The sequence below is a fragment of the Otolemur garnettii genome, unplaced genomic scaffold, assembly GCF_000181295.1.
Source record: "Otolemur garnettii isolate 467f Iridium unplaced genomic scaffold, OtoGar3 scaffold00143, whole genome shotgun sequence".
NCBI lineage: Eukaryota > Metazoa > Chordata > Mammalia > Primates > Galagidae > Otolemur > Otolemur garnettii.
This window is the reverse complement of record NW_003852538.1, coordinates 4680884-4694104: the sequence shown is the minus strand read 5'-3', so window position 1 is coordinate 4694104 and position 13221 is coordinate 4680884. Positions and strand designations below refer to the sequence as shown.

The 13221-nt window shown below is 36.8% G+C and overlaps 1 protein-coding gene across 1 annotated transcript; it reads right to left on the bottom strand.

The window, feature by feature from the left end:
• Positions 1-6136: 6136 nt before the first annotated feature.
• On the bottom strand, positions 6137-9698 carry ATXN7L3B (ataxin 7 like 3B). The gene has a single exon (XM_023518639.1). It carries the CDS (start codon positions 9400-9402, stop codon positions 9109-9111), a length of 294 nt encoding a protein of 97 aa, XP_023374407.1. The 5' UTR covers positions 9403-9698; the 3' UTR covers positions 6137-9108.
• Positions 9699-13221: the final 3523 nt, after the last annotated feature.

Here is a 13221-nt window from a genome sequence, read left to right as displayed (position 1 = left end):
TGCCATAGCACTATATCCAGGGTGACAGCTTGAGTCTCTGTCTCAAAAAATAAAATAAAATAAAATAAAAATAATAAAGTCAAGATCTCATGAGTGTGTGTACACCTTTCCACATGCAGGCCTCTGTGTGTGTGGGTGTAAGTGGGTTTGAGAGTAGAGAGTGAGGAGACTGAGAGAAGCAGTGAAAGAAGAAGAAATAAAAGCATGTTAAAATTGGAGAGGTCATTGTTTTTAAGACAGCATTTTATCTTGCAGATGGGAGGTTAACCTTTCAGGTGTAAGGTATTACTATATTAATGAGAGATGGGATTTTTAAGAGCCCTGTGGAATTATTATGTATTCGTAATTATGTCTATCTATTTACTTGACAATATCCTACTAAGGCAGTTATGCCAATAATAAAGCTCACTATCTAATAATGTTTCCATTAAATTGTATCCTGAAACCTGATGGGGATGGAAAGGACATATGGTTTTATGTTAAAAACTGAGATGTTTTTCATTCCCAAGAGGCATAGAAGGATCACTTCCCTAGAGATTTAAACTATCCATTGAAGTGGGAATCTCTTTCTAATCAGCTTTATTTTTTTTCTTTTTTGAGAGTCTCACTCTGTAGTCCAGACTAGAGTGCTGTGCTGTCATAGCTCACAGCAACCTCAAACTCTTGGGCCCAAGAGATCATCTTGCCTCAGCCCCTGAGTAGCTGGGACTCTAGGAGTCCACCACCACACCCAGCTTATTTTTTCTATTCTTAGTATAGAAGGGATCTCTCACTCTTGCTCATGCTGGTCTTGAACTTCTCAGGTGTCTCAGATTCCCAGAGCTTCTTTCTAATCAGCTTTAACTTTTTTCCCTTGTCTTCAGCCCACAATTCATTTTCCATGTACTCTGACAAATTTATCCTAGATAACTAACTCATACTTCAATTCTCAATTTAAGTATCATATTCTCAAAGAAATTTTACTTTACCCCTACCTGTCACCTCTCATTACCTTAAAATTTACACATGGTATTTAGGTCACGTAACACTGTGAAGTGCATGGCTATCTTCATTATTAGAAGGTTGGCATTCATAAAGAATAAACGACCTTCCCAAATTCACTCTGCTAATAAATGGGAGAGTGAGGATTGAGATGCACACATTTGAATACATCGCATATGAACTTTTTTCTCTTTTTACACTTTGCTCTCTTTCTCACTCATGCAATTCACTCTGATTTTCTGTTGATCCCAACACTGTACAACCTCTTCCCTCTCTGTGATTAAATATTCGCTATTTCATCAAAACTATATTTCTCTTTTTCTTCTTCTGCTGCTAACTACTTTCCTTATTTTACAACTTCTCCTACCAGCTTCATAATTATCCATAAAATGCTATCTGGTAGACCCTTATCTGTTGTGTTTTAAAGTAAACTTTTTACGTTATTTTGAAAAGTTCATGTATCATTTCTTGACTGTTAATTGCTAATTTGTTTGAAGAGATACAGCATTAGTATCTCTTGAAATATTTAAGATAATAAATGATAGTGATATAGGCAGTCCTAGGTTGGCACAGTGTGTGGTACTTTAAAAATAACCGTGCAAATTGAAATTGCTGAAAGCAGCTTTAAAGACAAATGGAAAGAAGCAAGGTCATTCAGTGACCTAAAAAAAATGCTTTTGTCAAAACATTAAAAACTCATTTCTCATTTCTCTTTTACCGAGGTTCCTCTGGTGTGCAGGTCTCTACTATGTTGTTGGTGTCATCATTTCTATGATCAGTCATCTTCTAAACACATCAGTGTTACACTTTTGTTTCTTTGTCACACTTTCATTTTTTGATTGTCTGTTTTTAAAAATTACGTATATATTTATCACTGAATAACAAGAATTCAACACTCCTGCACACTCTTCCGTGTATGAACAGTTTCATTCTGATTCACTCCCTGCTATCTTTTTTCAGTTTGATTAAATTGAAGTTTTGCCTATACATGGAGTTTTTAATTTTACTGATACACTTTTTAAATTTTTAGAAGTTATATTTTTATTTGTAAAACTGCATTCTTATCATTGTCTCCTGTTCTTTGCTAATGTTTAAAATTTTATTAATTTAAATATTTCATTTTTATAGCCATCATATTCCATACCTAATCACTCTATTTACCAGGAAGGAGTTCTAAGTCACTAGAGGGTCAGTAGAAATAAACTGCAGAATTAGAATTCCTTTATAGTAAATGTAAATAGAATTATTAGACACAGAATATGATGGCTATAAATGAAGTCCTTAAAGAAATAGATGTCTCTTTTATTGTAAACTTATTTTTTGAAAAAATGTTGAGGGATCAAAATTCTTTCAGATAGTCAACAGATACGATATCATTTTCAATACATTATTTAAAGTTCAGAAGTTCCTCTGACTGACAGAGCAGGATAACTGTGATAGCAAGTGTATGGGTATAAATTCCCATGAAAGAATTATAATGATCCATCATTATTATTTTAATCAATTCATTTCACCACAGGCAATGGCATAGTCTTTCTCACTCTCCCATCTGCTCTCTCGCTGAATTCAAGGAGGATGCTCATGTCTGTCCATCTCTCTACTTTAGTTTTACTATGTACAATACTTTTGCCAAGGACATGATATTTATTTTAGGTCTCGTGTATTTACAGTCTCAATTTGTGGGGATCAGGACCTAGTCTCCCATTCCCATACGGCATCTATATTGTATTTCAGTGCAGTCTCATTTTTTTTTTTTTTCTTTTTACTTTTACCTCTGTGGTCTGTGTGTTAAAGGAAAGAACTGGGTATTCTGTGTATTTTGCTTCATTCCTTGGGAAGATCACATGCATTTAAGAGCATCTTTGTTGTAATTTACTCAATATACAAATATTTTACATGGAGAAGTTTTTTTTTTTTTTTTTCCTAATAGATGGAGCACCATACACGTGGAAGTGGAAGTCGGATGAAATATTTTTGTTGTACATTTTATTATAAATATGTATATTCCTAAACAATGTTTAGATTAGGCATTAGATTGCCTATTGTCCATCTTTAAATGAAAGGCAACAAATTACATGTTTTACTAAAGATTTTATTTATGCAGCTCTGGTTAATTTCGTTTTCCTTCTGTACAGTAACTATGTATGAATTTGTAATAAGTATTTATAGCTTTCTATTTTTATCTATTACCTGTAATGCTACATGAGACAGAAATTCGGGTACATTGGTTATGTTTGCCTTCAACTACAGTAGATATTTCTAAACTGCTTCCAGTGCATTGTTACCAATTTACATTCCACCAGCAATGCCCCATACAGCATTCACATGCCATCATTGTTTTTTAATTTTAATCATACTGAATAAATTGGTATTTCAATTGTTTTTAGTTTGCATTTCTCTGAACCTAAGTGAACTTTCCACATCATTTTTGCTCATTTGGATTTCTTCTAAGAATGATCTATTCTTTTACTATGTACATTTATCAATTGCATAACTATTTTGTTAATAATCTTTTATCAGTTATAAGAACTGCAAAACTACTAGCATATGGAGTTATTGGTTTATTTCTAGCATGATTTGATATGAAAGTTTTATTATGGTCCAACATCAATCTTTTCTCTATGTTTGGTACTTTTATTTAATAAAAAATTCCCTTATTTTCCTTTATTTCTCTAGAAATGTTTGGTGTTTTACTTCTTTACATAAAATCTATAGCCCACATAGAAATTAATGTTGTGTCTACAGCACATTTCTAAAATTTATGGATAACCAATTCTAGAATATATTGGTTTATAACCCACTGACTGTAATACCAATTTAGTCACATATCAGGATGACATAAATGTGTGTTTCCATCTGATTGTGAATGCCATTCAACTGTTTGTTTCTGAACCAAAACTATAAAATACTCACATTTGTCAAAAAGATCTTCTCTATTCTTGCCTCTGGCTTTTCATATAAATCCTAAAATTACTTTGTCAACTTCCCTGAACCTATTTGTATTTTAATCAAGATTGATTCTAATTCACTTACTTAAAGTAATGATATTATACTTTCTATTCATGAGCATCCTTTCTCCACTTATTTGGGATTTTTCCAAAAATGTTGGAAGAAAACTTTGTCTTCATAAACTTGTACAGCTTTCCTACTACTTCATAGGACCGTTACTTTTTGCATTGCATTATAAATCTAATTTTTTAAATTTTAGTATTGTTTTGAATATTGACCTTTTATCCAGCAACTTTATTCCATTCTCTCATTCTTAAAAATAGTATATTTGTATGTTCTATAGAATTTTATCCATGTAGGCATCAAATGAGAACAAGAATTTTGTTTCTTCCATTCCTGCTTTTAGAGGAAATACTAGTTACCCTAGTAGTTGTTGTAAACCTCTGGCATATACCTTTCTTCAGTGTATAGAAGTTCTTCAGCCTTTGTTTCCATATTGTTAATGTCATTACTTCTAGGTGGTAAATGATATTAAATTGTATATTATTTTTCGATTATCTATTGACATTTTCACATAAGTTTTTCTGTAATAATTTTGTGATCATTTTCTGAATTGATATCTTGCTGTCCTGTGATTAACCTGCCTTGCTGATGTTTACTTTTGCTATTTTAAAGGAGTTGGCTTGCTAACATTTTCATTTTGTTTTAATCTAGAAACATATTTGACTTACATGGTCTTTTATTTATTGTATTTTTTGTAAAATTGTCAGGTGTCCTTATATATCAGGATAGACATGGGATAGGTTCATTTGAAGTTATAAATGTATTCATTTAAAATATTAAAAATTTGAGTTACTTTTGTTGTATTTTTAAATATTTCCCTTTCGGTACTTAAAGTTGCTCTTAAGTATGATTCTATTCTAATTGTAGTTTTGTTTTCTAATTAGTCCTTTGATTTATTATTCTATTGCTTCAACAATGACCATTGGCCTAGATGTCATGCCACTAGCATTCTATTTTTGTTTCTATCACTTGTGGATTTTTGTTTTGAACTATGGGCAAGTTGAACTATGGGCTCAACTGCAGTTGAACATATTTTTTCATCTCTGAGACCCATTTACTATTACATAGCTCACATGTTTCCAGTAAGGCTCAAGTAATTATGACTGAAAATGTGACTATAATGAAAAGCAAAATCAAACACCCAAGAATTTATAGGTTATCTGCAAAATCTTGAATGAACACATCATTTGTAATATTTTTTCCAATATGACATCATAGGCATCTTCTAGAACATACATGTGAATCAGAGATTGTAACCCTTTCACAGCAGTGAAACCTTCAAAGTCCAATATTAATTCTAGCTAAGTTGAAGATTGGCAATTTTTAACCACAATTATTTTAACATGAATGTTTTAAAAATATGCTTTTAGTATATATCCTCATAACATGTTTTAATTGTGAGACACTTTGAAATGTTTCAAAGGTCCCAAGATAGAAGGCAATGTTACTAACTTCTGGTTAGTATTCAGGATGATTATGTACAACTTCTAGGGGAAGTACCTAAATTCTGATTTAGAGTAGGCAGAAATAGAAAACCTCAGAATTACTGTTAAAAATATGAAAGACCTAAAGTATTGGGGTAAAATTTTTTTAAAAGTATTAAGAAAAAAATTGTCTTTAGAAAGGCAAAATTATTTTCTGCTACAAATTATTTGCTTTTTGAGAGCAAAGTTGTTAGTTTGAAATAAAGGTAAAGATAAAAAATAAAGGTAAGATGCACTGAGTTCCATTCAAAATGAATTATCTTTCACCATGGGCTTGGGATAAAACTGGATTATATTTATCATTTTGCTCATATGGAGAAATGAATTGTACATAGTTTGGTTCTTTCACTGGATGTTGCATAAGCTCAATTTGTAGGACTAGATTTAGAAACCAGGCTGGAGCTGAGTGCTGTCACCCAGTGGTTAGCAGGATGGCCCCACACACCAGAGGCATCAGGTTTGAACCTTACCTGGGCCTGAGTAACAACAACAAAAAAATCACAAAAAGAGAAACAAGGCTAGGTAGAGTTCCTCTCTTTATTTTGATAAAACTCCCATTTAGGAGAAAGTACTAAGGCTCAACATTTATTTTACCATGTCAATGCCTAAAAAACATGTACAATTTTAAAAGATGACGAGTCCAAATAAAGTCATTTTTAAAAATTTTATTATTGTTTACCAATGGGGAGATGTAGTTTATTTACACCAGCAGCCATAGGGGCAAGGGGAATATAGTTAATCAGCTATCTGTATAGAATGGACTACTTATGCAAAAATAAGAATCTCCAAAACAAAGGACAGTGGTGAGCTTCACTACCCTCCCCCCATGATCCCAGCATGCGATAATGCCAGGCAGTGGTCCCTGGGCATGCAGTGGCAGAAACTAATATATGGAAGAAAAAGCCACAAACCACAGAAAATTTTAAAGAACCCCTTTTCCCCATAACACACACACACACACACACATACACACAGTTACATAATAGGATTACAAGGTGATCAATACACTTACTCAAGGAGAGAACAGGAATTCTGCAGTTAAAGGGAGGGTAGCTAGGGAAAAGGAGAGTTCCTAACCACTGTCAACTATATGGGAGGGAGTATAAAAGGAGTTTGTTTCCTCAGGGGACCTGTTAGACCAAGCCCACCTTATACTCATTCAGAGAGGTTACTGCCCTTTTGGTAGAGGGGAGAAAAAAGCCCAAAAAGGATGCGATATGAACCATTACCCCAAACCATTACTTCCCACTTCTTCCTCTTCTAGTCACGATCAAAGACCAAAAGAAAATAGTAACATAATGATCTGAGTTCCCTATCAGAAGGAAGAGTAATTGGACCATGCACGGCCTTTCTCCTTACCTTCATCCTGCTTTCAATATAATGTTTGGAAGTAAGCCAGAGTGTCATTAGGACCCTTACCTTCTCCCTCTGTCTAGCCAAAAGTCAAGAGCAAAGAAAGACCAAAATTATTTTAGCTCCTGTAAACTTTGATTTTTCAAGTTATCACAATTCTTTGATTAAAGATCAATCTGTAACTAGGGCCCAATCCTGATGAAGACAATACAGGGAGAAGGTAATAATAGTCTCAAAGCCCACTTTCTATTTCTTTAATTCTCTAAGTATGTGACCCAGTTAATTCTACACAGTCTTTAGTTCTTTCTGGGATAATGAAGAATACACGCAGAACAAGGGTTAGAGAATGGATAAGGACCAACTCCATCCATGCGTGTCCACCAGCCTTTACTGCTCTTCTACTTAGGTCCTAAGAGGCAGTATCCAAGAAAAGGTGGGAAGACAGAACTCATGAAGACACAGCAGGAGGACATACTAGCAAGGCAGTCCTATATAAGAGAAATGCTAAGGTATGATACTGCCTTTTAAATACAAAAAATTAAGTTCTCTTGCAATTCCAATCCCAACAGAGAAAGCTGTAAGATTTTCCTCTGAGTCCTCCACAAAAACAGGAAAACCCCCCAAACAAAACAAACCAAAAATCTTAAAAATAGGCCAAGAAAAAGGAAATTGGGCAGGCTTCAGAAGGGGAGCATTAAGAGAGATGATTTGAAACTGGTAAATATGAAAGCTGGAGCGGCAAGCAGCACCAGATAGGCAGTGGAGCAGGGGACAGGAGGAACATGGGGCCAAGCCAGACACATGAGGCTAGGACCCTTATTGGAGCACAGAATGAGGTAAGAAAACATTTCAAATAAAGCAGCACCGTTCTTGCTCACCCCTTTATGCTTCATAAACCCTCATTCAGGGAATAAAATGGAGGGTAGTTTTGATATGTGGCTCTTACTTCCCATCCTCCCCTAACCTAGTCCCTGAAGCCAGGAAATTCTGGAGGTCTTTCCCTGACTTCCAACAACAAAAAGATCCAAGGGGGTTGAGTGGAAAATTTTGCCCCTTGTAAGGGACAGAGAAGGTGGTGACAACCTATATGTTCACTATAGCCAGGTTCCAACCGCCCAATCAGAGGAACAGGGGCATTTAACAGGATTCTGCACACAGATGAGAGAGGACCCATTTCTGTTCCTTGACTCCTAGAAGTAACCCATTCATCTTATTGAGGGTAGCTGGAAAAGATCCCCTCTGGGCTCAGTGTTTAAAATAGCCACCTGCACAGCCATGACGCTCTGGTATAGTTCAGTACCGCCCTGGGGTGGGGAGGCAGGTCATTACCTGTTATAATGACCAGTCACACCCAAGGACTGGCAAGGTAACCAGTAACTCAATAGTAGTTAATAAATGCCCCAACAAAACTTGTGTCCACAGAGAAATACATCCAGATATGAATCTTGCAGTTTGAAAGATCGTGCATAGTTGTAGAGGTCCCTGCTACCTCCCTAGGGGATCATAACTGAATCCTCAGCATATTTGGACAACTAAATTGTCCATTTGCCAAGCCTATGCCACCAGGCAAGCAAGACCGCTGTGCTAATCCAAAGGCTAGGCCTTGTCCCCAAGTGGGTTGAAATCATTGTAACTGCTGCACCCTTGGGAAACAGGTGATTTTCACCTTTTCTTCTTGTTGGAGTCAAGGCCACAGAACACTCCTACCAAATTTGATTGAGAATTCTTTTTCTTGGTTTTCCCGAGTTGAAATTGCTACTATCCAGAGTGCACACCTGACTTTCATTTATCTCAGAGAAACCCAAATCAAAGGCTCAGAGATCAAAGGAGCAGTCCCAATGTAGGCCATCCATCATGGCCTGACCAAGAGTAATGTCCAAATTGTCCAGGAGGCCCTTGACATCAGACAGGGAGAAAGGCTGAGGAACCAAAGGATTTTTATACACTGGGCACACAACTGCTCTCCTGTACACTGGGGGCACTTTGGGGCCTTGAACACATCCTGGTGTGTCTAGAGATGAATATGCAGCCGGTGAAGCTTCTCCGGCCCAGGGTTTTAGATCTGACCCCAGGTGATACACTTACAAAAGGATCTTAATCCCTAAATTCTCCACTTTGGGTTTTAAAATGCTAGGGTCTTCAAAGGGAATTAGGAATTGACATTTGTCTTTTTTTTTTTTTTTTTAAACCTTTTTGTAATTACTTAGCTCATTCCTCCAAGCCACAGGACCAGTCTATGTTGTTGTCTTGGTCACTCTCAGCCTCTATCATGTTGCAGCTACTGGAATTCTGGGGGTGAGCGCTGCAGCTCTTGATCAGGCCCATTCCCAGGCTCTGCAGGAAGAGAGCAGAGGGGAAGGCGGCATGCGCCTTTGTCTTCCACCGGCTGAATGCCAAAATCCTTCACGCTACCAGTGTCCGCGAACTCCAGGTAGAAGTAGCCACACTTGACCGCCCGGTGTACCTCAAAGCAGAATCCCAGACAAGAATCCTCTATCAGGTCTACGTATATCTCCTGCGCGATGGCCTCCAGCTTGTTAGTATCCAGGTTAGCCAGCGAAATTTCCTCCATTTTAATTCGTTAAGCGATCGTGGAGAGGGCGCTCGTTTTACTCACGGCAGCAACACGTCTGGCTCCGCGGGCTGCGCCTAGGCCTGGAGGCCTCGCAGGGCCGCGTTCTCGGAGGTGGGGACAGTGACGTCCGTAGCGGCTGAAACAGGAGCAGCGGCGGCGGCGGTGACGGTTCCGGGAATCCCAAGTCCTTCAGTTCGTTCCGGCGTCTCCCGAGTTCTGGGACTGCGACGTGCTCCTGGATAGACTCGCCACCAAACCTTCTCGCCCAGTCACCCAGCCCCCCGGGCCTCTTCCGCTCCGTGTCGGGCCAGCCCCACCTCCTCACTTCCGCTCCTCAGCGCGCCTGCGCACTGCTCCGCGCAGACTCGCGGGACGTCTAACGCGCCGCCATCCGGACAGCGTTTAAATTTATGAAAATGAACGGGATGGACTTAGCTGTGTTTTGCTCTCGTTATATCTGCGGGTTGTAAAAAGGTCGCAAGGATACTTTTTTTTTTCTTTTTGCAATTTTTTATTTTGACTGTGCCTGGGTTTAGAACCCGCCACCTCCGGTATATGGGGCCGGCACCCTACACAGGCGCCGCCAGCAAGGATGCTTTTTTAAGATTATTTTGTTTGTGGATGTAAACGTTCGCTGATGAATTCAGAATTCAGCATCCCTGCGTAGTTTCCTCTGGAAAAGTGAAAGTTCATAATTACGTGCACTTTTGTGGTAGATCCGAAATATCATTTTAGGAACAGTTCTCTGGACACGTTTGAAAATTTGACTTCTGAGATTGGTGACCTTTATAGTACTGTCGCAGTTGTCATTTAAAACCACTAGATGGTGCAAGGAAACAAATTAGTTTACTTTCCAGCCTTTTTTTTTTTTTTTGGTATGGGGGAAAAACCTAGAAACCAGGCACTAAAGGTATAATTCATGTACCTGTTAGTTGATCAAATAAGACTAAGACATTTATTTCACTTATAAATTCATTATAAGATCATTAAATTAGTGTGACTATGAAGAGATAATATGCATATGTAAAGGAGTTCAAAGAGAATTACATATATATTCTGTTGAGGGGGAGAAAGAGGGAGGAAATCTGAAATAAGGTAAATATACTGAGAAATAAAGAAAGCTTTCCCTAAAGTTATGTGCATGAATTGCAAAATGGGAGCCAGCCTGCCTGGATTCAAATCCTGGAGCAAATCCTTATTTCATGGTTAAGATTAACTATAGTTTAAAATAATCTCTTGAGGCAATGTCTTACAATAAGCGATGATTCAGTGTATCAGCTATTTTTAATCATATTTGCTATGAAATTGAGTATGAGAAAGATTGCTGTAGTGTTTCCTTTATTATTTGCTCACTTTTTTTTTTTTTTGGTCCCCACCACCAGTATGAATAGAGCAGCATCTATTATCTTTATAATCTATCAAGAAATAGTTATGACTAAAGAAAGAAAAATTTATAAGAAGTATTTATTGGTATGTCTGATTTCATACTTTCCTTTGTATTTAATGGAGAGACATAGTATCTTTCAAAAAAGATAAAAGTAAGCATTTTCTAATGTATATGATCATCAGAATACCCAAACAATTTTTATAGTTAATTCTTATTATCTCACTCTATATTTCATGAGCAGATGATTAAGTTAAACCAGTTTGGTTTGTGAGTATCCAGTTTGTGTATCTATCCAAATTTTTCTGATTTCACACTTTAGCTTTTTTAAAAACCACAAATTTACAAATGTGGAGCCTTTTAAAAGTCTAGATTATGTAAGAATCATATACTATGTTTCTTTTAAATCTAGAAAAGATTGTTTTTTCCCATTGTAGTTTTTTAAACTGTTTTTTATTAAATCATAACTTTGTACATTGATGCATTTATGGGGTTCAGGGTAGTGCTTCAATATACAATGTGAAATGCTTACATTGAACTAAGTAACACATCCATCATAATTATACTCATTTTATTTTTATTTTTTTATTTTTATTAGATCATATTTGTCTATATTAATTCTATCATGGGATACAGTGTGTTGTTTCCATATACAATTTGAAATACTTTCATCCAATTGGCCAATATAGCCATCATGTCATTCTCATAATTGTTGTGTTAAGACATTTATATTCAACATTTAGAAAGATTTCACATGTACCCTTATAGGAAAAATCATAAACGTGATCCCCGCAGTCACCCTCCCTTCACCCATCCTCCCCCCTCCCTTCCCCTCCCTCACCCCTTTCCCCATATTCTTGGATTTGGATTCTATTTGGATTATAGCTTTCCTATGATAGTCAACAATTAGTTTCATAATAGGGTTGAGTACATTGGATACTTTTTCTTCCATTCTTCTACTCATTTCTTAATAGTTTTGAAATGTACATTCTAATGTGCATTTTGAAGTGCACAATAGATGAGGTCCCCCCAAATACCCTCCTGCCTTCCATATAGCCCCCTCCCCTCCCCTCTCTCTGCTCTTCCCCTCTACTTTCTGGACTATAGTTATGTTTTGCCATTCATATGAGTGTGTAGGTGGTTATATATTGATTTCATAGTAGTACTGAGTACATTGGATACTTTTTTTTTCTTTCTTGAGATACTTTACTAAGAAGAATATGTTCCAGGTCCATCCAGGTAAACATAAGAGATGTGAAGTCTCCTCCTTTTTATATGGCTGCATAGTATTCCAATGGTGTACATATACCATGATTTGTTAATCCACTCATGGGTTGATGGGCACTTGGGCTGTTTCCATATCTTAGCTATTATGAATTGGGCTGCAATAAATATTCTGGTGCAAATGTCTTTGTTGTAAACTAATTTTGATCATCTGGGTATACCTAGTAGAGGAATTGCAGGACCAAACGGTAAGTCTACTTTTAGTTCCATAAGTGTTCTCCAAACTTCTTTCCAAAAAGGTTGTATTAGCTTGCATTCCCACCACCAGTGTAGAAGTGTTCCCTTCTCTCTGCATCCTCACCAACATCTGTAGTTTTGGGATTTTGTGATGTGGGCTGATCTTAGTGGAGTTAGATGACATCTCAGAGTAGTTTTGATTTGCATTTCTCTGATGATTAAGGATGATGAGCATTTTTTCATGTGTTTTGTAGGCCATGCACCTATCTTCACTAGAGAAGTTTCTGTTCAAGTTTTTTGCCCACATAGAAATAGGATTATTTATTCTTTTCTTATTGATTAGTTTGAGTTCTCTGTAGATTCTAGTTCCACATCAGATCTTTTTCAGAATCATAACCTACAAAAATCTTCTCCCAGTCTGCAGGTTGTCTGTTTGCTTTACTAACTGTGCTCTTGGCTGTGCAAAAGCTTTTTGGTTTCATCAGATCCAGTAATGTATTTTTGGTGTTACTTCAAATGCCCAGGGGTGGGGGGGGTCCTCCTCATAAAATATTCTCCCAGGACGATTTCTTCAAATGTTTTCCCTGCATGCTCTTCTAGTATTTTTATAGTTTCATATTTTAAGTTTAAATCTTCTATCCAGTGAGAATCAATTTTTGTTAATGGTGAAAGGTATGGGCCCAGTTTCAGTCTTCTACAGGTTGCCATCCAGTTCACCCAGCACCATTTGTTAAATAGGGAGTCTTTCCTCCACTCAATATTTTTGATAGGCTTGTTAAAGATCAAATGATGATAAGTAGTGGGGTTCATCTCCTGGTTCTCTATTCTGTTCCATAAATCTACCACTCTGTTTTTGTGCCAGTACCATGCTGTTTTGATCACTATAGATTTATAGTATAGCCTGAAGTCTGGTAATGTGATACCTCCTGATTTGTTCTTATTTCTGAGTAATGTATTTGCTATTCAAGTTT

Coding starts and splice junctions, on each gene's coding strand:
- ATXN7L3B (XM_023518639.1), bottom strand. CDS start 9,402: ATGGAGGAAATTTCGCTGGCTAACCTGGATACTAACAAGCTGGAGGCC.